Source organism: Postia placenta (assembly GCF_002117355.1).
Source record: "Postia placenta MAD-698-R-SB12 unplaced genomic scaffold POSPLAscaffold_10, whole genome shotgun sequence".
Taxonomy (NCBI): Eukaryota; Fungi; Basidiomycota; class Agaricomycetes; order Polyporales; family Adustoporiaceae; genus Rhodonia; species Rhodonia placenta.
In genome coordinates, this window is record NW_020169841.1 from 488,485 (window position 1) to 510,798 (window position 22,314).

Here is a 22,314-nt window from a genome sequence, read left to right on the forward strand (position 1 = left end):
TTCTTTTTGATCCGCCACGGCAACATTTGTGGCGTCTTCAGTCATGGATATCCATGAGTAACCTAGATCTGTTCACCTCTCAATATTGGTGCCCGCGGAACCAAAGCGAGTTGCTTTATGTACTGTTGACAATTAATAATGGTTGAACGCACAGTTTTGACCTTAGTGAGGCGAGTAAGCAGTGCAATGGCCGTTCTGTTCAATGCACGAGTATCAGGCAGAGCAATCACTAATGCGCGCGTATGCGAGCATCACCTCGCCTGTAGTATTCGATGGCGTATTACGTCTTCTCAAGTGTCAGAGTTCTGTCAGGACGCTATCGAGTGTTTTTCACGTTGTTGGAGACATTCCATTCAATAGGAGTACCATATTATGACATCATGTGATTATAGCGTTGCGAAACATCTACAGCGTGAGGCATAGACCTATCTTCTAGTCAGCATTAAAATAAGCGCAAAGTACGGTGGAAAGGGGGGGATCACGTCCTCGAATCCACTACACGGCCACGTGGACATAGCTCACCAGTCTTGCTTCGCGTTGTCCATGACGACCTCACAGAATTTGCAGGAGGAGCAAGATAGTACAAGTAGCATGCTGGCGAGACATTCCACATAATGGGGGAGATAGATCTCTGACAGAACGTCTGAGCAAAATCTCTCAGCACAGCAGCCACAGAGGAAAAGCCACGGCTCATTGCCTTGCATCATGGTAATCCTCTCCTGACCATTATAGCGCGGCGTGTGTGGACAGTGCATATCTAACCTCGAAGGAGCCACAGGAGGCGTGCTTAGGTAGCCACTGTTGAGGACGAGCGTGAGCATTTCTGCACATATTTGGTCGGCGGCGAATGTCATGCAAACCACCCTGCAGCATATGAATGCCCTATCGTAAGCCAGACGTCTGACAGTGCGATTAATCCGATTTCCAGCGGCAAGGTTTAACACGGGCGAGATGATGCCTATCTGCCGAAAGCAATGACCATCGTTTTTGGACACAATAAGGCTGCTTGATCGGAACAGATGCATACGAAGACATCCACTGCGCACTATGTTGTCATAATATGTACTCACAGCGAGTCTCGATCGACCCAAAAAGGTTTGTTGTGGCCCCGCGTGGACCCTGTAATCGCCTTGCCTCATGTGTGAGAGCCATCCGAACCTGGAGGCCTGCGGAGAAGACAAGAATTACTCCGTAGCAACGATGAAGCAAGAGGGTGGGAGAGTGCAAGGACGCAAAAGGCAGTGAGGAGCAGAAAGGGAGGGCAGCAGTCCCTGATTGTGGTCGAGTGACGAGTCACACGCTGAGGGCTGGTACCGAGAGCTGTACCGAGACGCGTCAACAGAGATCAACAACCCGTAAACGGTAAACACATTGTCTAACGCGTCCAGCGCCACCGGCGCATCTCATTTGTCCCTCTATTATAAGTGCTTTAGCACAGTTTAACCTCGCGTATCAAGAGGCACAAAGCAGCCACCTGAATCAACGGTCAAAGCAGTGGGTCCTAGCTTCTGTCCTATAAAGGCACGACGCGACACGCCCTTGCCTCCAACTCTTGGTCCCCAGGCTCTCGCACTACACACTGATCAACCTACCTCCCTTCTAAAACTTCTTACTCGAACTCAACATCATGCCACCCAGAGGAACTGCAGCTGCCGGGCGTGGTCGTGGTGGCCCTGCGATCAGGGGCGGCCCTGCGATTAGGGGTGGCCCTGCGATTAGAGGAGGCGCCCGTGGTGGCGCCCCCATGGCTGTTGGCCTCCCGTCGACGGAGACACACATCACGACCGTCGGGGTGAAGAGGACAGCATTTGGGTCGGCAGGCAGGCCGCTCTCCGTCTTCACAAACCATTATGCTGTCAAGATCCCAGAGGCGATCATTCATCATTACGATGGTACGTCCATTTGAACTGACAGTGTACAACCTCCTTTCTAACATGATCTTGCGCAGTTGGTATGTACAAACCTTGCCGATGTACCGGCATACACTTATCTGTTGCACAGTGATACATCCAGACGAAAAAGCCCTTCCAGCACGCCTCAACATGAGGCTCATCGAGGTGTTGCAGACAGTCGTGGCGCCACAGGTGTTCACGCCCAGGGCAGTTTATGACGGACGCAAGAATCTCTTTGCCGCCCGTGAACTGCCTTTTGGTGGGAGTAACAGCGCAGAGGTAAGTAGCGCGTTGATGAGAGTCCACACTATGTTTTAATATGCAACAGTTCGATGTGACACTCGGAAACCCTGCTGAAGTGTCGCCTAGTGGACGCGGGCCCAAAGTATACAAGATCAGGTTGACACACGTTGCGGAAATCAACCCAGAGTACGTTCATTTCTCTTGCCGTGCGTGAAGTCTCATGACGTGTGATGCGATGCTGTAGAGTTCTCGCGCGTTTTCTCGAAGGCAAGCAGTCGCACGACAACACCGTCCTGACGGCTATAACAGTTTGTGATCAACAAAGCCCAGTGGCCTTTTTTCATATTTATTCTCGCAGGCTCTCAACGTCGTCATTCGCATGGAACCATCTTTGAAGTACCCCTTCAACGTGCGCTCGTTCTTCACAAACCGAGAAACCAAGGATATCGGGGGCGGCATCGAGCTATGGCGCGGTTACTTTCAGTCCGTGCGTCCGGCAGTCGGCCAAATGTTGATCAATGTGGACATCAGCACCGGGACGATGTACAAGCCCGGACCTCTCATAAAACTGTGTCTTGACTTCTTTGGCAAAGACAACGCAGCAATTCTCGCACCCTCCCGTGGACTCCCTGAGCGCGAACGCATCCGCCTCCAGCGTTTTCTCACCGGAATCCGTGTTATCACCAAACAGCCGGGGCAGAACACTCGTCGATCGCCTCGAGTTGTGAGAAAGGTTACCTCCGCGGGCGCGGCCGGGCTCACTTTTCAAATGCGCGACGTCGGGTCGATGACCGTGGCACAGTATTATCGACGCACGTACAATTTTAACCTGGCGCACCCTGATATTATCTGCGTAGAGGTGCGCTTTCTTTGTGAATCAGTATTATTGGGAGCGATTAAACACTTTCTATAGGTTGGGAATGGGGCCATCATTCCCCTTGAACTCTGTGAGGTTGAGCCCGGCCAAATCATGCGCAAGCAGGTGCCTCCAGAGAAAACCAAGGATGTCTTGGATTTCGCCACGAAGAGACCTCAAGACCGCTTGCACAGTATCGCAAATGGACTTGGGGTAAGTTGAGTCTGATAAACAGCACAGCTTCGTGGCGCTGAGCGTATCCTTCTTATCTAGGTGCTTGCTTACGGGCAATCCGAGTATGTCAGGGTGAGTAGCGGAGTAGGCCTTCTATTGTCACAACCCTGACGTGTCTGTCTCAGCAATTTGGCCTTCATGTTGCGCCCAATGCGACACCCATGAGCATCCAGGCCCGCGTCCTGCAACCGCCGATGTTGAAATATGGCCCTGGCTCGAAGCAGGCTAATATCGTGAGCTTCTCACAAGCGTGCGATGATGACGTACGTATGCTTATGCCCTTGACTTTAGACACCGCGAGACGGGGCGTGGAATATGTGAGTAGAACTTGCACTCGACGATCTTTGACGATCCTCATGACGAATTGCTACAGGATAGACAAAAAGTTTTGGAAGCCAGCCACTATCGAGCGCTGGATCGTCGTTATCTATGAGCGGCAGCAGCGTTTCGGGAACCAGATAGTTGGCGACATGATCGCTGGGCTGGTCTCGGCGGCCCGCGACTGCGGTGAGTACAATCCATATTCTACGATTTGTAGATGGTCTGAGGGACATTTCATCAGGCATGATTGTCAAGGACCCAGAACCCATTGTTCGGTGGGAGAACGCGCAGGGCCGCATCTCTCAGGCGAGTTTTTTTGTGTTCTTCTCGTTCTTGAAGCCTAACTCGACGCGCAGCAATTGAAAGACGTGGGTCAAGAATGTTTTCAGAAGAAGAAGGGGTATCCGACAGTGCTCGTCGCTATTCTCCCAGAGAATGCAACAGATCTGTATACAGCAATCAAGCAGTGAGTGAAACTAGTCACCCGCACCTTACCAGCGTTCTGACTTGTGTGCGTCGTTAGTTTCGGTGACATTACTGTGCGTTCGCAGTTACTCATATCTGTTAGCATTCCTTCTTACTTGCGTATTAGACCGGCGTGGCTACGCAGTGCATGAAGAGCAACAAGTGTTCTAAGGCAAAGGCACAATACTATGCCAATGTGTGCCTCAAGTAAGTGTATCCTAGGGTCTTCGCAAATCCCTTTGCTCATCACAGGACAGGATCAATGTAAAGCTTGGTGGCATCAACACGATTCCCGACCCTCGATCCGTATCCATTCTCACTGATCCGCACAACCCGACGATCGTCATGGGGTATGTGCGACTCCTTTGACGGTGGCGAGTACTCACATATCTTGTTCCGTAGTGCTGACGTGATCCATCCGGCCCCCGGCGCAGAGGGCAGACCCTCCTTCACCGCTCTCGTCGCTAACGTCGACTCCGATACTGCGAAGTACATCGCCGACTGTCAAGTGCAGACCTCGCGACAGGAGCTCATCGAAGATCTGGGCCTGATGAGCGAGGTAAGCCCCCCCTCCGTGCGACTCCGCCAGGCTAGACCTTCTGATTGTTTATGTCTACAGCGCATGCTCAGGATGTACATGCAGTACAGGCAGATGGTGGAGAAGAAACCGAACCCGGCTCCGAAGAGGATCATCTTCTACCGCGGTAAGCGCCACATTAATGTTTTGCATGCGCCTCTTGCGTCTGACGCGTTTGTTCGCCCGACAGATGGTGTATCTGAAGGACAATTCAAGCAGGTTCTGGACTTCGGTGAGTTCGCCACGCGGTGCGAGATTGATACGCGACTGACACGCGACATTGTACATAGAACTGCCTAAACTGAAAGGTGTGTGACATTGATGCCTTGTCAGGAATATATCGCTGATTTCCCTGCAGAGGCCTGCGCCAAACTCAAGATAAACCCGACCATTACCGTGGTTGTCGTGGGTAAACGGCACCATGTGCGTTTCTTCCCGCAGAACTCGAACGACGCCGATCGGAGTGGCAACTGCCCCGCCGGGACAGTCGTTGACCGAGAGGTCACTCATCCCTTGGAGCTAGATTGGTACCTTCAAAGCCACGCTGGATAAGTCCTTTCTTCCCATCGCGCATTGATGCCGACTAACATGAGCTTCGTTTTTGGTTGATTACGCTGCTGGGGACCTCGCGTCCAGCGCACTACAGTGTCCTCTTCGACGAGAACAACTTTACGTACGTACTTGCCTCACGTACGCGTAAGTGGGACTTACATTTCTCTGAACAGTCCGGATGGCCTGCAAGCCCTATCATTCGCGTTATGTCATGTTTACGCTCGTTCCACGCGGTCGGTCTCGATCCCCGCTCCAGTCTATTGTGAGTACCCTTCTTTCGCAACGCACGTTGTGTCTAATCATCTTTCTACTCAGACGCCGATATTGTCTGTGCTCGGGCGAAAATCCACTATAATCCTGAGGAAGGCCTGGACTTCTCCGACTCTAACACCCAGAATGACGCGGCTGCGGTTAACACCCAGCTTGACGCATTCAAACGCGGGTTTAAGCCTCTGCACGCCAACGCGGCAAAAGTCATGTACTTCTCGTAAGGCGGGAAACCACGCGAAGGATTAGTTGGACTGTATCGTTCAGCATTTGTCATCTCGTTGTCGACGTGCTTTGATTCCAGTAAGTTTGTACCACAATTTCCCATGTACTCGTGTACTATGCCAGTCGTGTATCCGCACTTCCGATGGTGTATGATTGTTTTATGCAATATGATGTTGTATGTTCAATTCCGCAGATTTAGGGAGCGCGTTGCATGACGTGACGTGGGCGCGTATGTACGCGTTTGATGCGACCCGTCACAAAGCGTGTCACGTCGCGAGTCGCGACTTCCGCACAAACCAGTATCAAGGCTGCGTCGACTGTCACCTTCACTGTTGTCGTATCGCCCATACGCTTGTTCCGGTTGAGAACATCACTGCGTTCCCCGTCCGCCTCATTTTGAAGGCGTTCAGTGTCGGCTCCGGTCAAATTGCAACAGGCGCTAAGTGGCATCTAGTTGCTTTTTCTTGTGTCCCAGAGCTCGTGCACGTCGACGAGGCAGCCGCGTTTGGCATATAGCCGCGCATAATGCGCCTTGGTGGACTCAGGCCGTAGGGCTTCTGGCCCTTTGACAGCCGAGATCACGGCATGGTAGCGGTGAGGCTCGAGGCGTCTGACCCAGGACCCTCAGTGCCTGCAGGCCGGTGCCGTGTGTGCAGGCATAGCTCACGCCTTCTTCGGTCGGTCATACTGACAACCGCGAGCTTCTCAGCTTCATACATGGCCCCTATACGCGGATCTCCTTTGCACATGGGTCTGTTCACTTGTTAAGCGCGTTAAATGCAGAAACTTCTGTTGGGCCAACCCCGGTCTGGACGGATGTAGAACATCGTGGATCGCTTTTGGCTCGCCTTCGTCACCGTGCCTGCAACCCTCGCGCTTAGACACACCTGCCAAGCTGTCCTGCACGCATATAAGGTCGATCCTATTCACTGCCGATTGCTCAACAGCGCCACTCCCATCTTGCACGTATCCGATGCTCGACATGCCGCCACAACGTAACATGGCCTGGAGAAAACCAGTCCCCAAGTTTATTCCTGACTCATCGTCATCTCTTGCTGCGAGACTGAGCACTTCAATCCAGCGGCTCTCCATAGCTCATGCTACGGAGGGGCCGACACCACCGGTTAGTGAAGCGCTCCTATTCTGTTTCACAGTGGATGGTCTGATGCGTGTGGTAAGGACCCTGGTGATTGGGTTCAGCAAGTGGGTGACGCTATGGGCAGCGAGAAGCGCCACGCCTTCGTCCTGGATTCTGAAGTCACGCCTGCGTGGATGGAAGAATATCTACACCATCCACTATCGCTTCCGGCCGTACCACCTGCTCAGCATGCTGGCGAGGACGCTACGTGTGATACCTCACTTCGCGCAGCTTCAACTCTGTGTGGATCACCTCCACAGCAGCGCCTGCAAGGCCTTTCAACACAACTAGGAAGGCAGGACACCGAGAAAATCGCGATCACAAGTGGACCATTACGATCGAAGCGTTCATTACCACGAGTGCGGCTTCTCCGCCTTCTTGTGCCCTGCTTTCGCTCATGTGCCGCAGCACTATCGCCCACCAACACCACCGCTCCCCAGGGACCACGCAAAGCGACGCAGGCCAAATGACGCCCATCCCTCCAACAATGATCAACACGGTGTGCGTATATTCTTCTTCTGTTATCATAGACCCCAACTGATTGCCGGACATCACTAGATAGCGCCTCATTTGTTGTCTTCTGATGCCTGGGTCGCGGGGCCCTTCACGTTGAGCGCGTCAACACCTTCATCTCAGCTATGGCCAAACCATTCTGTCACTGCCGTCAATTCGCTAGAAGACCTGCAAGCCCGATCCCATATGTCTTATGCGTCCACTCTCCCAAAACTGTCTCAGCGTCGAACAAGGCGCATATCATCTACATTCGCAAGCTGGAGGTCTAACAGGACACACGCGCGGGTTTCGCATGTATTGAAGAGTATAGGAGCCCACGTTCGCACAAAAGTAACTCTCGTGTTGCGCCTGGAGTGTACTCGGGTTTCATATTGATATTCTATGTCACACCTATCGTGATTTTATGGTACATTATGATGTTGACATTGTCAAATTGTCTCCTGATGAGTGTCCCGAGCGATGTACTATGTTACATGTTTTCCGGTGTATATATATGCAGTTTATGTCGGACTTCCGGTATGTGTAAAAGCCGTGTGCAAGAATGAGCCAATCAGGAGTGTTGCATCTCCGGGTGAGGCACACAACTCACAGTAGCCTCGCGACTCCACCCTCACAGCCGCTCATTCTTCCCGTCGCGTCTATCATCCATGTTCTCCTCCTAGGGTTCTCTCTTTTCCCATTACATCCTACCCCTTCACCGCGTGCATGGCTCTTTCCGCCGGTGTGCACGGAGACCAACCCTCCAAACGCGAACTCTTCGACGCTACGCTCTCGGGCGCACAAGATCCGCCTTATATCCCTCGACTGAGATCGGATCTACCAACTTACCGGCCAGTGCCACATAGTCTACAGGAATTTCGTGAACAGGAGGGTCATGAAGCACGCGAAAGGCGGCTGCGCGAGCTGTGGTCACGGCTACCGCAGCGGAGCGGGAGCCTCGATGCGGATGACGAACGTTTTGCGGAGACCTACGCAGTCAAAGCCGACGGTGCGTTGACTCCAGAGACGGCGAGGAAGCTGCAAGAGATGTACGACAACGAGCTACGGTCTCGGTGCGGGGCACATACCAGCGGCTTCTTGCATCGGAAGACGTCATGGAGGGAGTTCCGAAAGTATGCGGACATGAAAGAAGCTGGTATGTGCTACTGCCAGTTCGAGGTGCCTTAGGACGAAGGCTGATATTCGTAGAGCTATGGCATATGTTCCATCACGAACTGGATCTAGACGGCAACGGTCGTCTGGATGCCGGTGAACTGCTGCACGCCTTGAGGAAAGCCGGTATGTCTCGACCTTGCAATGTCGGCGACCCACATTGAGCTATTTGATTGCGCATTAAGACATCCAGCTATCCCCTGCTACACTGTCCGAATTCATGGCATATCTCACATCTTCACCCCATTCTCATGCAATCAACTTTCAAGAGTTCCGTGACTTCCTGCTGCTGATGCCACGACAAGCATCGCCATCCGAGATGTTCAGGTACTACGAGGTGAAGAGATTTGCCAGTGACGAGTTGAGAGGAGCTGCCCGCGTCAACATGGAAGGTGAGCACAATCGCGCGTGAGTCCTCGCTTTGGTGACCAAGATATTGCAAGGCAACGTTAGCCTTAGCGCAGAGGATATGTCCAAGCCAAGATTTTGTGCATCTCTTCACGTTGCGGAAAACGTAGAAACTCCCGTGGACCACACCCGCGGCGGCCTGGCGGACGATGACGACATAGATGAGGATGAGTATACGGAGGATGAGCATCGGAGTTGGCTTGCAGGCTCTACTGCTGTCAAATATCTCCTTGCGGGAGGTATTGCAGGTGCTGGTGAGCTAGGTCCCTCAGCCATACCCGTGGCGACCGCTTTTATCTCGCTCTACTACAGTATCTCGAACGTGCACAGCACCTTTTGATCGTCTGAAGATCTTCCTCATAACACGACCGCCAGACCTCGGTGGCGTGTCTCTCAGCTCTCAAGCACCTGCACGCGGGGTAAAGGCGATTGGAGGTGCTGTCGCACGCATATATGCGGAAGGAGGCGTTCGGGCTTTCTGGACAGGCAATGGATTATCCGTCGCGAAGATCCTCCCAGAGTCAGCCATTAAGTTCCTGACTTATGAGTCATCCGTCAGTCATTCCTGCGCGCTTTTGAATCCAAAGACCGACCATTCCTTCAGAAACGTATGTTCGCCCAACACTGGGACCACGTTGAGGATCCACGGGAGATCAGCGGTATCAGTCGCTTTCTCTCAGGTGGGATTGGTGGGTTAAGCAGCCAGCTCAGTTCGTTCACCCCACACCCACCATTGTTGATTTCACTTAACAATCTCCATGTAACTTAGGTATCTACCCTATCGAGACGCTTAAGGTAAGTGCCTCTCATTCCTGCAGGACAAGAGACTAATCCAAATGATTAGACTCAAATGATGAGCAGCACGGGGGAGCAGAAACGGACTTTGCTATCTGCTGCGCGCAAAGTATGGGGACTGGGAGGGTTGCGCGCGTTCTATCGCGGATTGTCTGTGAGCTTTGTTGTATTCATTTGTGTCGCCACTCTTACAACTTCGCCACTAGATCGGACTTGTCGGTGTTTTCCCGTACGTCGGTTCGGTCCTATTTAACACACAGTGTCCTGATTTATGTTTAGGTATTCCGCCATTGACATGAGCACATTTGAAGCGCTCAAGTTGGCATACCTGCGATCTGCGGGCAAAGACGAACCGGGGGTACTCGCCCTGCTTGCATTTGGCAGTGTGTCCGGAAGTATAGGAGCGACGAGTGTATACCCTTTGAACCTGATCCGAACACGTCTGCAAGCGTCTGGGTCTTCGGGTCATCCAGAGCGATATACTGGAATACTCGATGTCGCACGTAAGACGTACGCACGAGATGGCTGGCGGGGCTTCTATCGCGGACTGTTTCCGACGTTGGCTAAGGTGAGAATACTCGACATTTTGTTTTTTCGGTTTCGCAAGTGTGTAATGACACGGCTTTCAGGTTGTTCCCGCCGTATCGATATCTTACGTCGTATATGAATCTACCAAAAAGAAGTAAGTGCCATCTCGTATACGCATCGCCTTCGGCGTGCTGACCACTACCGTAGATTGGGTGTATAGTCGCATTTTGCATTCGCTTTCGATCCCTAGATTTCACTGTTTTCCAGTTATTACACACTGTATCTACTATATACTCACATCCGTAACGGACTGCACGCATGTTTTCGCTGTGTCCCTCCTTTGATTGTAGAGGAGCTAGACGGCTTACCTAATGAATCTTACAACTGACGTGTAGGATTGACGTCGCCTCGATAGCCTTTGAAGTGACCTTTTCAGCACGGCTTTTCTTTCGCTCAGTCATGGAGTACAGACCGCACTACAGTCAGCCATTCACGCTGCAAGAAGCGGCGCACATGGATGTGCCTGTCATTACCGAAGGTTGTGTACCCGATAGTAGCTAGTGATGCGGCGTAATAACCTGTACTGCAGAGATTGGACGACTACAAAACTCATTGGTCCACTTGAAGAGGACCCAAGACGAGCTACAAATGGCGGCAAAAGCAGATCCTGATCCTGAGTTCATCAAGGCCATAGAAGAGAATGAGCTCGTCATGTATGATCTCGGTCCTCAGAAGAACATCTGCGCTGACGTTTGACTTTATCCTAGAGGTTCGCAACAAGAACGAGTAGCGATCCTAAAGATGGCGCTAACTGAGAGAGGCATCCTGATGGGCAGCCATTACGATGTGGCTTCCCTACCCCCGAATGAACCCAGCCGAACCATAACGCAAACGTCAAGTGAAACAATAGCCGGCGGGCGTCCCGATGATTTTCAATCGGGGGAGACGGTCGATGAGCATGGCGTCTACCTATAATCAAGATGACTGATAATCATGCTGAAGGGAAAAGTCGTTCACGACTAGTCGGGCGATATGTTTATCATACATTGCTTTGTGTATTTCTACAAACCTAAACTTGTACATACAACATGATTTCGACACAAAGTCAAAAAGAAAACGATTCTTCATTCGGGTCCATTGCGATAAGTCGTAGACGAAAGTCACAAGAGCAGCAAGAGCAGCTAGGGAAGCCAGGGAAGCCAGGGAACAGTAATTTCTAGTCGCAGTCGAAGTCCGGATATGCAAGCCAGGAGTCCGAGGGCAAGAGCATGAAGACCAAGACAGCATTTGTTTAGCGGCGTCTTCGGGATTTGGTCTTCTTAATCCCTTGGTTCGTGGGCTATGATACATCAGAATGGCCACCCAAGGTGTTGAGAGAGAACGTGATTCGGTTTGGAAGACGTACCTTGTCAGTTACCGTGTCAATTATATCGTGCTCTTCGAGCTTTCTCGTAGAAGTCCGCTATTATATCTCTTAGATTCAGGCGCGCGGACGACCACACTAGTTCGACGCACCACTCGTTTGGCTGGCCTCGGCACGCTTTGATTCTCAGGTTCACCAGGCGAGCTCATCTTGTCCCTCTTGCCGAGAGTGGTGGCCAAAGGCTGCTGGCTACTGGACATATCGTCAAAATCAACTATCTCATCCGAAGAATCCCTAGCGAGTCTGCTGAACGCAGGCTTGTTGCGGTCGCCTGTAGGCGTATGTGAAGACCCGGGCAATACTGCAGCTGGTGTCTTCGGGATAGTGATTGTATGCTTCATGACTGTTGGCCTCGCTTCGTGCAATGCCGTTACGTGAATAGAAGCTGCCAGGGTATCAGGACTAACACGGCCCACTTGACGAGATGGTGCAGGCGTTGATTTGGCTGTAACAGTGGGGTCGACGTTGGTTGACTGTGAGCACAATGTATCAGCGTTTTGCAACGTCTCGACACCAAGAACCGACTGGTAAGTCTTGATCCAGGATCTCTGTGGGGACTGCAGGTGGGCTGCTTAGATCTGACGATTTCCAAGCTAACGGATTAATCATTGAGCGATTCTCGACTGCAGCAGCAGCGGCCTTCGCCTTCGCCTGTAAAGAGCCGGTCAGCAATCGCTTACGAAGCTGATTCTGTAACGTACCTGAGTGCGCAGATGTTTAGCCAGGGTGGATTCTAGCAACTGTATCTTCGAGCGCAACTCTTTGATCGTGTTGTCCCTCTGAAGGCGATCAGCCGCCATTGAACAACCGCTGAATCGCGAACATACCCGACGGAGATCATTGCCCTTGGCGATGAGTTCTTTCTCGTGGATCGCCTGCGAGGTCTGGATCAGGTTGTTGATGAATGTTTTCTCACCCTCCGCCTGCGAGATACTGAGCGAGGAATAGTAGCATACAACGCTTAGCCTACCAATTCTCCATGCCGATAACGTATGTCGATGTTCCTCGTTCTCTCCTGGAGCCGGTCCCTCTCAGTTTCAAGTTCTCTCACTGTTGCTCTGAGGTTATTGACTTCCTCTATTTGACGAGGGTCTGGCATCTTAGCGCTATTCAGCTGTTCCTGTAAATTGTTGATCTCCGCCGCGCTGGCTGCTAATTTGTCTTGAAGCGTTTGAGTATGTGCCCGTGAGGATGTAATTTCATCCTCCGCCCGCTCAGCGCGTTGGGCCTCGAAGTTGATCTGAGCGTGAAGCGCATCGTGTCGCTCCTTGAATTTCTCTTCATATAGCTCCTTCAAAGCTTGAATGCCGTCCGCCTGCCGTTTAATTTCTGCCTCTAGGTCCCGAGCTCTCTGTTGGAAAGATGTATTCTGTTCATTAGACAACGCTAGCTCGCATTTAAGCTTGCCAATTGCTGATTCGAGATCTCTCTTATTTGTAGTGTCAGCCCTTATTCGACAACACAGAAGATTGCTCACTGCGTATGAAGTCTCGGCGGTCAACAAGCGTTCCTGGTGGTTCTAGTGAGAACACTAGCTGTTGCAAGAAATGCTTAAGTACCTGTAAATCACCGTTTGCTTCTCGCGTTATCCTGAGCGTAACTGACTGGTCCTCAAATCGCTCCTCTAGGACCTGTGGTTCCATGAAGGTGTTTGTCACCCTACGTTACTAAAAGCAACGATACTAACCTGACAGCGAACGTTGACCTGATTTATTCTACCGTGCGAAGCAGGGCGTCAGGGCCAACAAAACTACGGGTCCAGGCCACGTACTTTTCATTGCGACGCTCGACCTCTTTCTGCATGTCTTCAAGGTTACCTTGCATGTCTTTGAGTTGCGTTTGTAACTTGGAGATCTCATGGGAACGTTGTTCATGTTGCCTCTGAGCCTCAGTCTCGCGCGTCGTGTGGTCTTGAACACTCTGCTGCAGCTCTTGAATGATCATCGAGTCATTGTCTATGTGTTGCTGCATGTTGGCACATCTGAGAGTGTATGAGACATCAAATCAAGAGCAGAGGCAACACTTTGGTACCTAGCCTTCAAATCGGTCAAATTATCCTCTTTAGCGGCAAGAGACGTCTTCAAGACTCGGATGGTCCCGTCTCGGTCAGCGACAGTCAGGCGCACGGCAGTCAGTCTGCCGTGATGTTCTAGCAGATGTCTCAGGAGAAGTGGAACGTGGGCGTACTCTTTAGAGACCTCAGTCAGTTGATGCAACTTTGCCTCTTGTTCATCAATTGTCTTTGAGAGACTACTGTTTCTAAAGTATTGCGTTGATGATTACGCAACGTCAGTGCACAAACTGGAGGGCGTACTCTTGACAAACGTTCCTCAATTCTTGGAGCTCTGTGTCTTTCTGAGTGATTAGGGCAGCTAATTGCGCACACCTGCAACAATAATGCATTAGCTTCTTGAGCTCTAATTGGCTTTCCGAATTGGACTGCACCGGTCTTCTGTCGCTGCCAATTGCGCCTGTGTTTCAGCAGATGCGGACAGGGTAACATGCATATCTTCTTTCTGCTGTTTCATTCTCTCGACAAGCTCTGTCATACGTTCCCCTGCATGCCCCATGAGCCAAAAGCCACTCAGGCAATGACTACACATTATACCTGCATTCGCCAGGTTGGCGGTTGACGTCTGCAGCACCTGCCGGTCGGCGCTTTGACCTAGCTCAAGTTCTGTAACGCGGCTCCTGGCTTCGAGAAGCTCTGCGCCCATAGATTGAAGACGATCACGGAGTAAATCAGCAACTTGCTGCGCTAAGAACGTCAATACAAGGAGAATAGGTGTGTCAGAGTCAGATCTATGCGACAGAAAAGATGTGTCTCACATCTTTGGCACTCAAGCTCTAAGTTCTCAATGACTACCTTAGTCTCATGTGCTTTGGGATATTGCCCGGTACCGTCCAAAAGCGGTGCAATGCCTACACACATCAGCCAAATGAAATGTGAGGAGATCGGACCGCACGCACTCTCAATCGCTTCGGAGACAGTCGCCTTCAGCTCCTGGACATCCGGCAACGTACATCGAGCTTGAGTTATTGCCTCGAAGGATGTCAGAGATTGTGCTTTGAGATCCTCCATAGCAGCCCCGAGACCGCTTAATCTATGTGTGTATGCGCTATTATTGTCAATTCCACACATCAGCTATAGACGGACCTCTTAGAAGTTGTTTCAAGACTGCGTTTGGCGGCGTCTTTGACAGCCTTAAGGCGTTTGACTACCTCTTCCTTCTCGCCTTTCACATTCTCTAGTTGGGCTTGAAGAAATGCAATCTCGCGACGCTGCACGTTAATTTCGTCAATATATGAATATCCATGCTTTGAAGGAGATTACCTGTTCCTCTAATTCAAATTTAGTATTCCGTAGATCCGTTGCTCCGCGCATCATGATTGCAGATATGTCTTCATCTTGTCTTACAGTGATAGAACTCACGACAGATGCGCTTCTAGAATGCACTGGGGGCAGAGTTGCCATGTGAGGGATCGTCTGGCCTGCATCGTGGACATTTCGCCCATGACTGGTAGGGCTATATGAGTCAGCAGAGTCTACGAGGTGGGGCATATATAGGAACGGATGCCGTGCGGATTGTTCGGGAGCTGATCAAGAAGGAAAACATGAAGACATAAAACACCTAGACATGTATTATAGACATACCTTCACCTGAACGATTGTTCAGACCTTTAGCAGTTTGTTCCATGCGAAGATTGGAAGACGTGTTTGCTAAACTACCACGGGCGATCTTGCGCATTTCTGGTGACTGGACGCGACCACCGAGGCCTATATGCGCGGTTTGTCTTTCACTGGCAGGCACTGGACTTTCGTTTTTCTGATCATGCTCTTTCACTTGTGGTTTCCTTCTGTTTTCAACAGCAGGAGATGCAAACATTGATCCAAAGATGAGACGGCTTCGCTGAGAATCTGCATTGCGGGCGCGCTGCGCAGGATCGAACGATGATCTCTGTGCGCTTTCTACGTTCTCTGCACCTGTTAACGGGAATATTTTTGTATGAGAGCCAGCATGAAGAGACTCGGCGGTAAGATCTAGCCCGGGATTATGGGGCGTCAAGTCTGTCTGGATGGAACGCTGACTGGCACGGGAACTGAAGATAGAACTTTGGGGAAACTGTTCGGACATCCTCGTTGCGCTGCTAGATAGCGGTCGAGAACGCCTGTCGCAGTTGTTGGGTGCGGCGCAGTAGTTCACGATATATACGCACGGTATAGCTGTTGAGAGGAAGGATAAGAAGCGGGCGCGCGCAGGCTCGGACGCGACGCGACGCGCTCACGTGCGGCATGGGTCCACATTAGACTCGGGACTCGCTCAAGTGCGCCTCCTCGAGGCCTCATTGAGTCATTGATGGATCCACTAGTTTTTCAGGTTCTACAAACTTTAGGACAGAGATGTATCTTCGTCCTTTTTCGTCAGGGTCAACGGTTGATGCAGGACAAGAGAAGGGAGGACCTAGAAGAACGACTCGTGACTAACTGAAGAACGCCTATGGCATCCATTGCCATGAATTATATGTATCATGATGTAACCTCACACTGTCAGAAAAAGCAGCGCATATATGTAGCATACAGTGATAAAATGAGAAAGATTTTTGTAGATTGGCGATGTTGACTGTCGTGTTGCGCATAGTCAGTGTGTGCCCTCTGTGTCAAGTTTGTCAGTGTACTGTATGTACGCTGATTCCAAATCTTGCAGACAGTTGGATATCCATAAAGATGATCTGCTACAGTCTCTATCGGCCGGAGGATGCTTGCTTGCAGCTGAGCATTCACCCTGATGCAAAGTGACCTGCACCTACGGTGCCAAGATGGCCCATTGGGCGTACGGATACATGCCTAAGGTTCATAGGCCTCACCACGAGCTCGTGCACGCTTTCTTACTGGCATACGCATAATTACACCATGCCACACGGACATGAATACTAAAGTTGCCAAATGCGGCATCCGAATTCGCCAGATCCTACCCGATTCGAACTCGACTTCGGGTCGCCTCGTGGCGTCCGCGCCTTCCTTCAACCGAGCCACTGAACCTGCATTGCTCTTGCACCGTGGGCGACCGCGCGACCTGCATCACCTTTATACTCCCTAGATCATGCGCCGACTCCAGCAGCAGGAGCCTGAAGTTGCACAAGGCGAAATCGAGGAGGAAGAGGTAGTCAGCGGCGTCGCGGAGGGCGACGAGGTCATGGAGGATGCGGATGATGGCAGGGAATATAGTGCGTGTCTCGGCCTTTCATTTCCAGTGATCGCACCTTCATATGCGGGCCCGCGATACGAGATGTGCTGCAAGCTGATCGTGTTTGGCTCGCATGGCAGGCTCCTCCACCCCGACGTCGACGCTAACCTGGATCAGCTGGTTTTGCGCGCTGCCAGGTCACGAGTACTTCTGCGAAGTCTCGGAAGACTTCATTGAAGATGATTTCAATCTAACTGGGCTGAACGCTATGGTCCCTTTCTGGAAGGAGGCGATGGAGATGGTTTTGGATGTCGAACCAGGTGCGTCTGTCTTCACTGTGATCCTAACAACCGCCCTCAAGAGCCTACATTCCCACCTCAGATGAAGATGCTCCCAAAATACCTGATGTCTCGATCGTAGAGGCATCCGCTGAGTTGCTATACGGGCTTGTCCACCAGCGTTACATCCTGACACGCGCAGGACTGCAAGCCATGGTCCGTATACCTGCATTGCTAGTTTGACATTCACTTCACAGCTCTCGCCAGATTGACAAATACGACGGTGGCTCATTTGGCTCATGTCCACGCGTGTACTGCAATGGTTGCAATATCGTCCCCTGCGGTCGCTCCGATTTGCCAGGCCTCGACACCGTCAAATTGTATTGCCCGAACTGTAATGATATCTATACCCCACCAAGCAGTCGTTTTCAAGGCGTGGACGGTTGGTTTATCATGCTTTATGGAAGTCACGCAACCTCATTTGGTCCTACAGGAGCCTTCTTTGGGACGACATTCCCTCATCTTTTCTTCCAGAGCTACCGCGAGATTGCACCAGCTCCATTCTACAGGCCACCATCCGGCTCAAGTTCGTCTATGTCTGGCCGCTCATCTGGCTCCCCGCAGCACTCACAAGAGGGCCGGCATACAGCCTTTGTGAACCCCAACCCCCACGGCGGGCAGAAACCCGCTGCTGGGGGCGTCTACCAGCCGAAGATATACGGCTTCAAGGTTAGTGAGCGGGCAAAGTGTGGGCCACGCATGCAATGGATGCGGCTGCGCCCATGGAGCCCCGAGGAGCTTGACGAGGTCGACTCGCGAGGGCGGTGGATCGACGACGACGAGGAGTACGAGGATGAGCAAGAGGAGGAGGGCGAGGACAAGCAGATGGGCGAGTTCGATGTGAGTGTACGGGCTACCCTGTGAGCGCGCCGCCGTGGACAGGTTTTGACAGAATGTAGGAATACTATGAAGGCGCGGTTGAGTCAGAGGAGGAAGAGGAAGAAGAAGAGGAGGAGGAGGAGGAGGAGAACGATGCGCCGCCTGCGGGGGACATGAAGGCGCGGAGAGTCGCTCACTCCGCGTCCGCACCGAGCCTGCGGCAGCCGGGTACGAGCCCACACTATGCGCAGGAGCGTCAGGATCTGGGTAGCGCCCGGACTCCGCAGATACTCTTGGGGCAACTTGCCGGTGCAGGCTCGAGGGTGAGAGCAGTGCGGCAGTGGACTCAAGGGACGACGGCGCAGGTCTGTTAGACCATTCATGGACGCTAGTTCTCTTCTATTTCTCTTGCTTTGACACATTTCCCCGGGTTGTCCTCTACTGAACGTATACAACAGTATAGATGATAATGTAGTACTGTTTTTCGTGGCCATTAGAAAGTACTGTACACTGTGCTTACTAAGTTCAAAGGGGTGGTAACAATCGGTAACAATAGAATGCAAAACGCTTATCGTGGGAGAACGCTTGACTATAAGAGACCTCAACTATACAGTACCAAACGCCACAATTGACCTCTATCACGTGTCGTAAACTGTGGTACGGCCATCCTCCACGGTAGACGGCGACTCAAGACTCCTCAAGACATCAAGTAAAATGGCCCGTTCCAGTGCGTATTCTGGCTTTGTTATTCTATAAAGTGTGGGGAGGTGCTGACTGTCCGTCTAATTGCTTTGGAACGACTTGCAGATATCCGCTACGGCTTGACCAAGGGTCACCCCACGACTGCCATCCCGAAGACTGTCCGCCCCAGCCAGCGGAAGGGTGTCCAGTCTGCGCGCACCAAGTTCGTGCGCTCTATCGTGCGGGAGGTTGCAGGTTTCTCGCCATATGAGCGACGAGTAATGGAGCTGTTGAGGAACTCCAAGGTGCGCAGTTTGGTTTCTCTCGCGCGGACCCTCGCAGCTGATGCATTATTTGCCATGCTTTCCAGGACAAGAAGGCGAGGAAGCTGACGAAGAAGCGGGTACGTTGCGTTTGCCAGAGTGCTTTGCGTACAGACAACTAATATGCTGCATTTTAGCTCGGTACGCTCCTGCGCTCGAAGCGCAAGTTGGAGGAGCTCGGCACGATCATTCAGGAGAGCAGGAGGGCAGGCCACTAAAAGGAGTGTACAGGGCTGCGCTGTTATGTCTCTCCGCTTGTTCACGCCCATGGGGATGGGCTCGGGCGATTATCATGCTGCTATGCGTCCGCTGTACCTGTATGCAATGCCTATGATATATGCATGCGAACATTCGGACGGGGCGATCGTCGGCGGTGTTCGCTGTTAAGCGCTGTTTGGCGCGAGGACCGGGCGGGGGTGACAGTGCGTTGCTATGAGACGAGACGGGGGTCATGCGATGACACAAGAAGGCGGGTGAAACCACTGTGTGTGCAATGCGAGATACGGTGGACGAGTCATCGATGACCACTTTGCGGATCTACGTGGTGTGCTGGCGTGCTCGAGGCCTCGGGCGGGGCCAGGCGGGTAGCGCCGCGTCGGTGGGATGGGCGGAGTGAGCCGGTAGGTCACGTCAGCCGGGACCGAGGATGGCTGACGAATGGGGATTACGTGTGGGCGCCGCTCGCCCGAGCAGTCAAAGAGAGTTGCGAAATCGAGAAGGAAATCTGTCCGCCTCAGCACCCAGCCGCGGCCTCATCAGTTCCCTCTTGTTCCCATCCCTGGTGATGGCCTCTCTCGCCCCTCCTCCTCCTCCCAACAGACATCGTGCATCTTCGACGAATGTCCGCCCCCCGCTAACTTTGACCTCCCTGGGTTCCCGCCGCAGGTCCAACTCTCTGCTGGCCCTTCCCCCGCCCGTTGCCTCTCCCCTCGAGACGCCCCCGCTGACTCCGTCGGAGAAGGACATCAGGTATTCACTTCCAATGCCTGCTCTCCCTCCTTCTCCCGCACCCAAGGCGTCGCCTTCGCGCATAGAGTCTTTCGTCTCCCGGTGTCTGCAGCTACTTCCCATCAACCAGAAGCATGATGACCTTTCAACCCCTTCCTCACCCCGCCTTAGTCGAGCCAGCACCGACTCGACAATCCTGCCGCTGTCTGCTTCCCCGACACGTACAACATTTGCAGACGCCTTCCCCGAGCAGCAACTGCTGCAGCCGCGGAAAGCTTTCTTGCGTGGGCCTCCGTCGGTACGTGCTCTCACTAGTCGTGTGAGCAACACTCATCGTGTCACGTTCCCAGATACACACACCTGTACTCTTTGTGCTCATGCTCTTCCCGCTGTCTACTGCACTTGTTGTCTTCTGCATGTCTACCCTCCCCATCACCATGCAGTGGCCGCGGAATCTCTCAGACCTCGCAGAATTGGGGCGTGAACTCCAAGGCTACACCCAGAGTGGACCAGCTTCTATGGCACACGTCATTGGGGTGATTTCTATCACCGCGGTTTGGAAGCACGCTTGGTCAATACCGGGAAGCGTCATTTGGGTATGTCGGCAGACATCCTGCCTGTGCGCTTAGACGGCTGACACTGTATGCGTGTAGAACGTTTTGGCAGGCGCTCTCATCTCTCCTGCACTCGCCACCATCCTCTTTACGACCCTTACTACTATTGGGTCAACATGTGCGAGCTTACTTGCAACGCCGCTAGCTCCCTTCGTGACTCAAGTATTCCCTCGCGCACTGGACAAGACCCGGTCTGCACTCGAAGGCGACTCGAGCTCCGAAGGCACGTCAAGCGGCAAACACTCGCAGGCATGGGTGCGCCTCTCCATCCTTAGGCTCATAGGCGTAGTTCCGTGGGCAGGGATTAATATCGCGTCCGGTGTATGTGGCGTCGCAATTTGGGATTGCCTCCTGGGGTCGTTCCTCGGCTCATTGCCGTGGACCGCCGTGACATGCCAGATTGGCGACATCCTACAGACCGTCGCCTCAAACCCGTCGCCGACACACCAAAGTGTCCGGTCGCTGCTCACGTCACCAGAAATCCTGATGAAGCTCGCATTCCTCTCCATTCTCTCCCTCGCGCCTATCCTCGGACGGAATCGCTTACGTCAGTGGATCTCCTCTTCCGTCTCGTCCGTGCCACCGCTTGATGCGGACGTTCCTGAGGAGCGACTATCGCGCTGGGCCTGGGTCAAGGACTGGCAGAACCGGATACGCGTGCCGTCGCGCTCGCGGTCACGGAAGGAGACATACGCGAAGGAGCTCGAGGCCCTCGTCCAGGAGAAGAACGCGAGCCTGCCATTGTGAATGCACCTGCCCGATAGGGCTTGATGATACCTCTGCCTCACGGATACCACGACGCGACACCTACGTTCCCACCGATGCCGATTGCGCCCGCCTCCGCCTCCTATCTCAATGACGTTACCCCGGCCGGCACTCCTAATCCCACCGCCCCGCGACGGGTGCGTATGGTGCCGCGCCTCTAATGACCAATGACCTCCCGTGCCTGCCATAAACCACCACATAGAACCTGTCTATCTGGACTCGCCTCTGCCCCATCTGCATCCGTGCTGCCGTGTCTCGGCTCTGCATCCGCATTTGCACCTGCATCTGCGATCTGTCGCCCCAACGGTGCTTCACGATCCCATCGCGCCTGCACTCTCACCACGCCATCATGCTCCATATGTCCGTACCATAATGTGCTACGATACTCACTGCTCCTGCTGTGCCCCCGCATGCCATGCATACCGTAACATCATCATCCGCTCGGGTCCACAGTGTGTTATATTTATCGTGCTCGTTCTCCTGCCTCAATACGCTTTTGCATCCATTCGCATCTGCATTCGCTTGTGTGTTTTTGCTTCTTGCCTCCTCGTGGGTTGTTGCTTGGATAGGTCGCCGTTGCCTTCGCTTTCGCATTCACTTTCACTTTCACTTTCGTTCGCGGGTCCGCTCGTTTGCCCGATCCTGCCGATGCGTTCCGGAGAGGGCGCGCGGCTTGCGTATCAATGGCGTTTTGTTGCTTGATGTTCGCTACACGCAGAGTACTTGCCGGAGAGCCGTATGCGCTGCCGTCGCGCGGAGCTTCTGTAGCATAATATGAATTGAAGGTTCTCTCGGGGACTTACTCTGACTTTCTGGCTGCGACTGCCGTGGCAAAAGTACTGAATACTGATGCTGGCCTGTTGAACAAGCATCCTTAATCGTTAGCGAGCGCTGATCTGCCACGATCTTGCCGCCAGTGCCGATGCCGATGGGGACGCGTTAATGTGCACGTGAGCAGTCTGTACAAACACAGGGGAGGCCTTCGTCAGCATTTGACAGAGTCTACAGCGTTTTGACATTCGCGGAGTGTACGCGCGGGACCGCTAATAGA

At 52.7% G+C, this 22,314-nt stretch overlaps 8 protein-coding genes across 8 annotated transcripts; 7 read left to right on the top strand and 1 right to left on the bottom strand.

Annotated features, from left to right (window-relative positions):
* Positions 1-1,744: 1,744 nt before the first annotated feature.
* Positions 1,745-5,823, top strand: POSPLADRAFT_1075019 (hypothetical protein; the record flags this gene model as incomplete). Its single annotated transcript, XM_024482771.1, has 23 exons — positions 1,745-1,892; positions 2,002-2,171; positions 2,221-2,321; positions 2,380-2,443; positions 2,494-2,994; positions 3,049-3,204; positions 3,265-3,297; positions 3,351-3,458; positions 3,517-3,542; positions 3,599-3,732; positions 3,788-3,864; positions 3,903-4,012; positions 4,070-4,085; positions 4,139-4,218; positions 4,269-4,361; positions 4,414-4,570; positions 4,631-4,715; positions 4,779-4,820; positions 4,879-4,896; positions 4,947-5,136; positions 5,202-5,261; positions 5,314-5,402; positions 5,456-5,823. The coding sequence occupies 23 exons, from the start codon at positions 1,745-1,747 to the stop codon at positions 5,629-5,631; spliced, it is 2,634 nt and encodes an 877-aa protein (XP_024337065.1). The 3' UTR covers positions 5,632-5,823.
* Positions 5,824-6,614: 791 nt separating this feature from the next.
* POSPLADRAFT_1058450 (hypothetical protein) lies at positions 6,615-7,354 on the top strand (the record flags this gene model as incomplete). Its single annotated transcript, XM_024481042.1, has 4 exons — positions 6,615-6,755; positions 6,812-7,129; positions 7,179-7,269; positions 7,329-7,354. The coding sequence occupies 4 exons, from the start codon at positions 6,615-6,617 to the stop codon at positions 7,352-7,354; spliced, it is 576 nt and encodes a 191-aa protein (XP_024337066.1).
* A 584-nt stretch (positions 7,355-7,938) lies between these two features.
* On the top strand, positions 7,939-10,567 carry POSPLADRAFT_1171311 (hypothetical protein). Its single transcript, XM_024488127.1, has 12 exons — positions 7,939-8,418; positions 8,472-8,561; positions 8,621-8,827; positions 8,879-9,097; positions 9,156-9,397; positions 9,448-9,553; positions 9,613-9,638; positions 9,688-9,792; positions 9,845-9,867; positions 9,918-10,206; positions 10,268-10,320; positions 10,374-10,567. Exons 1-12 carry the CDS (start codon positions 7,989-7,991, stop codon positions 10,384-10,386), a joined length of 1,803 nt encoding a protein of 600 aa, XP_024337067.1. The 5' UTR covers positions 7,939-7,988; the 3' UTR covers positions 10,387-10,567.
* A 22-nt stretch (positions 10,568-10,589) lies between these two features.
* POSPLADRAFT_1040531 (hypothetical protein) lies at positions 10,590-11,289 on the top strand. The gene is made up of 3 exons (XM_024477757.1): positions 10,590-10,704; positions 10,756-10,879; positions 10,934-11,289. The coding sequence occupies exons 1-3, from the start codon at positions 10,626-10,628 to the stop codon at positions 11,139-11,141; spliced, it is 411 nt and encodes a 136-aa protein (XP_024337068.1). The 5' UTR covers positions 10,590-10,625; the 3' UTR covers positions 11,142-11,289.
* A 168-nt stretch (positions 11,290-11,457) lies between these two features.
* Positions 11,458-15,338, bottom strand: POSPLADRAFT_1047741 (hypothetical protein; the record flags this gene model as incomplete). Its single annotated transcript, XM_024479351.1, has 16 exons — positions 11,458-11,505; positions 11,572-11,628; positions 11,682-12,062; positions 12,115-12,240; positions 12,291-12,368; positions 12,417-12,512; positions 12,641-12,940; positions 13,067-13,099; positions 13,149-13,248; positions 13,361-13,570; positions 13,976-14,060; positions 14,198-14,296; positions 14,560-14,693; positions 14,747-14,871; positions 15,023-15,081; positions 15,245-15,338. The coding sequence occupies 16 exons, from the start codon at positions 15,336-15,338 to the stop codon at positions 11,458-11,460; spliced, it is 2,025 nt and encodes a 674-aa protein (XP_024337069.1).
* A 1,284-nt stretch (positions 15,339-16,622) lies between these two features.
* On the top strand, positions 16,623-18,510 carry POSPLADRAFT_1171317 (hypothetical protein). The gene is made up of 6 exons (XM_024488128.1): positions 16,623-16,815; positions 16,916-17,095; positions 17,157-17,269; positions 17,321-17,495; positions 17,547-17,953; positions 18,006-18,510. The coding sequence occupies exons 1-6, from the start codon at positions 16,692-16,694 to the stop codon at positions 18,021-18,023; spliced, it is 1,017 nt and encodes a 338-aa protein (XP_024337070.1). The 5' UTR covers positions 16,623-16,691; the 3' UTR covers positions 18,024-18,510.
* A 136-nt stretch (positions 18,511-18,646) lies between these two features.
* POSPLADRAFT_1047743 (hypothetical protein) lies at positions 18,647-19,154 on the top strand (the record flags this gene model as incomplete). Its single annotated transcript, XM_024479352.1, has 4 exons — positions 18,647-18,659; positions 18,740-18,918; positions 18,984-19,016; positions 19,074-19,154. 4 exons carry the CDS (start codon positions 18,647-18,649, stop codon positions 19,152-19,154), a joined length of 306 nt encoding a protein of 101 aa, XP_024337071.1.
* A 1,248-nt stretch (positions 19,155-20,402) lies between these two features.
* POSPLADRAFT_1047744 (hypothetical protein) lies at positions 20,403-21,245 on the top strand (the record flags this gene model as incomplete). Its single annotated transcript, XM_024479353.1, has 2 exons — positions 20,403-20,480; positions 20,538-21,245. 2 exons carry the CDS (start codon positions 20,403-20,405, stop codon positions 21,243-21,245), a joined length of 786 nt encoding a protein of 261 aa, XP_024337072.1.
* Positions 21,246-22,314: the final 1,069 nt, after the last annotated feature.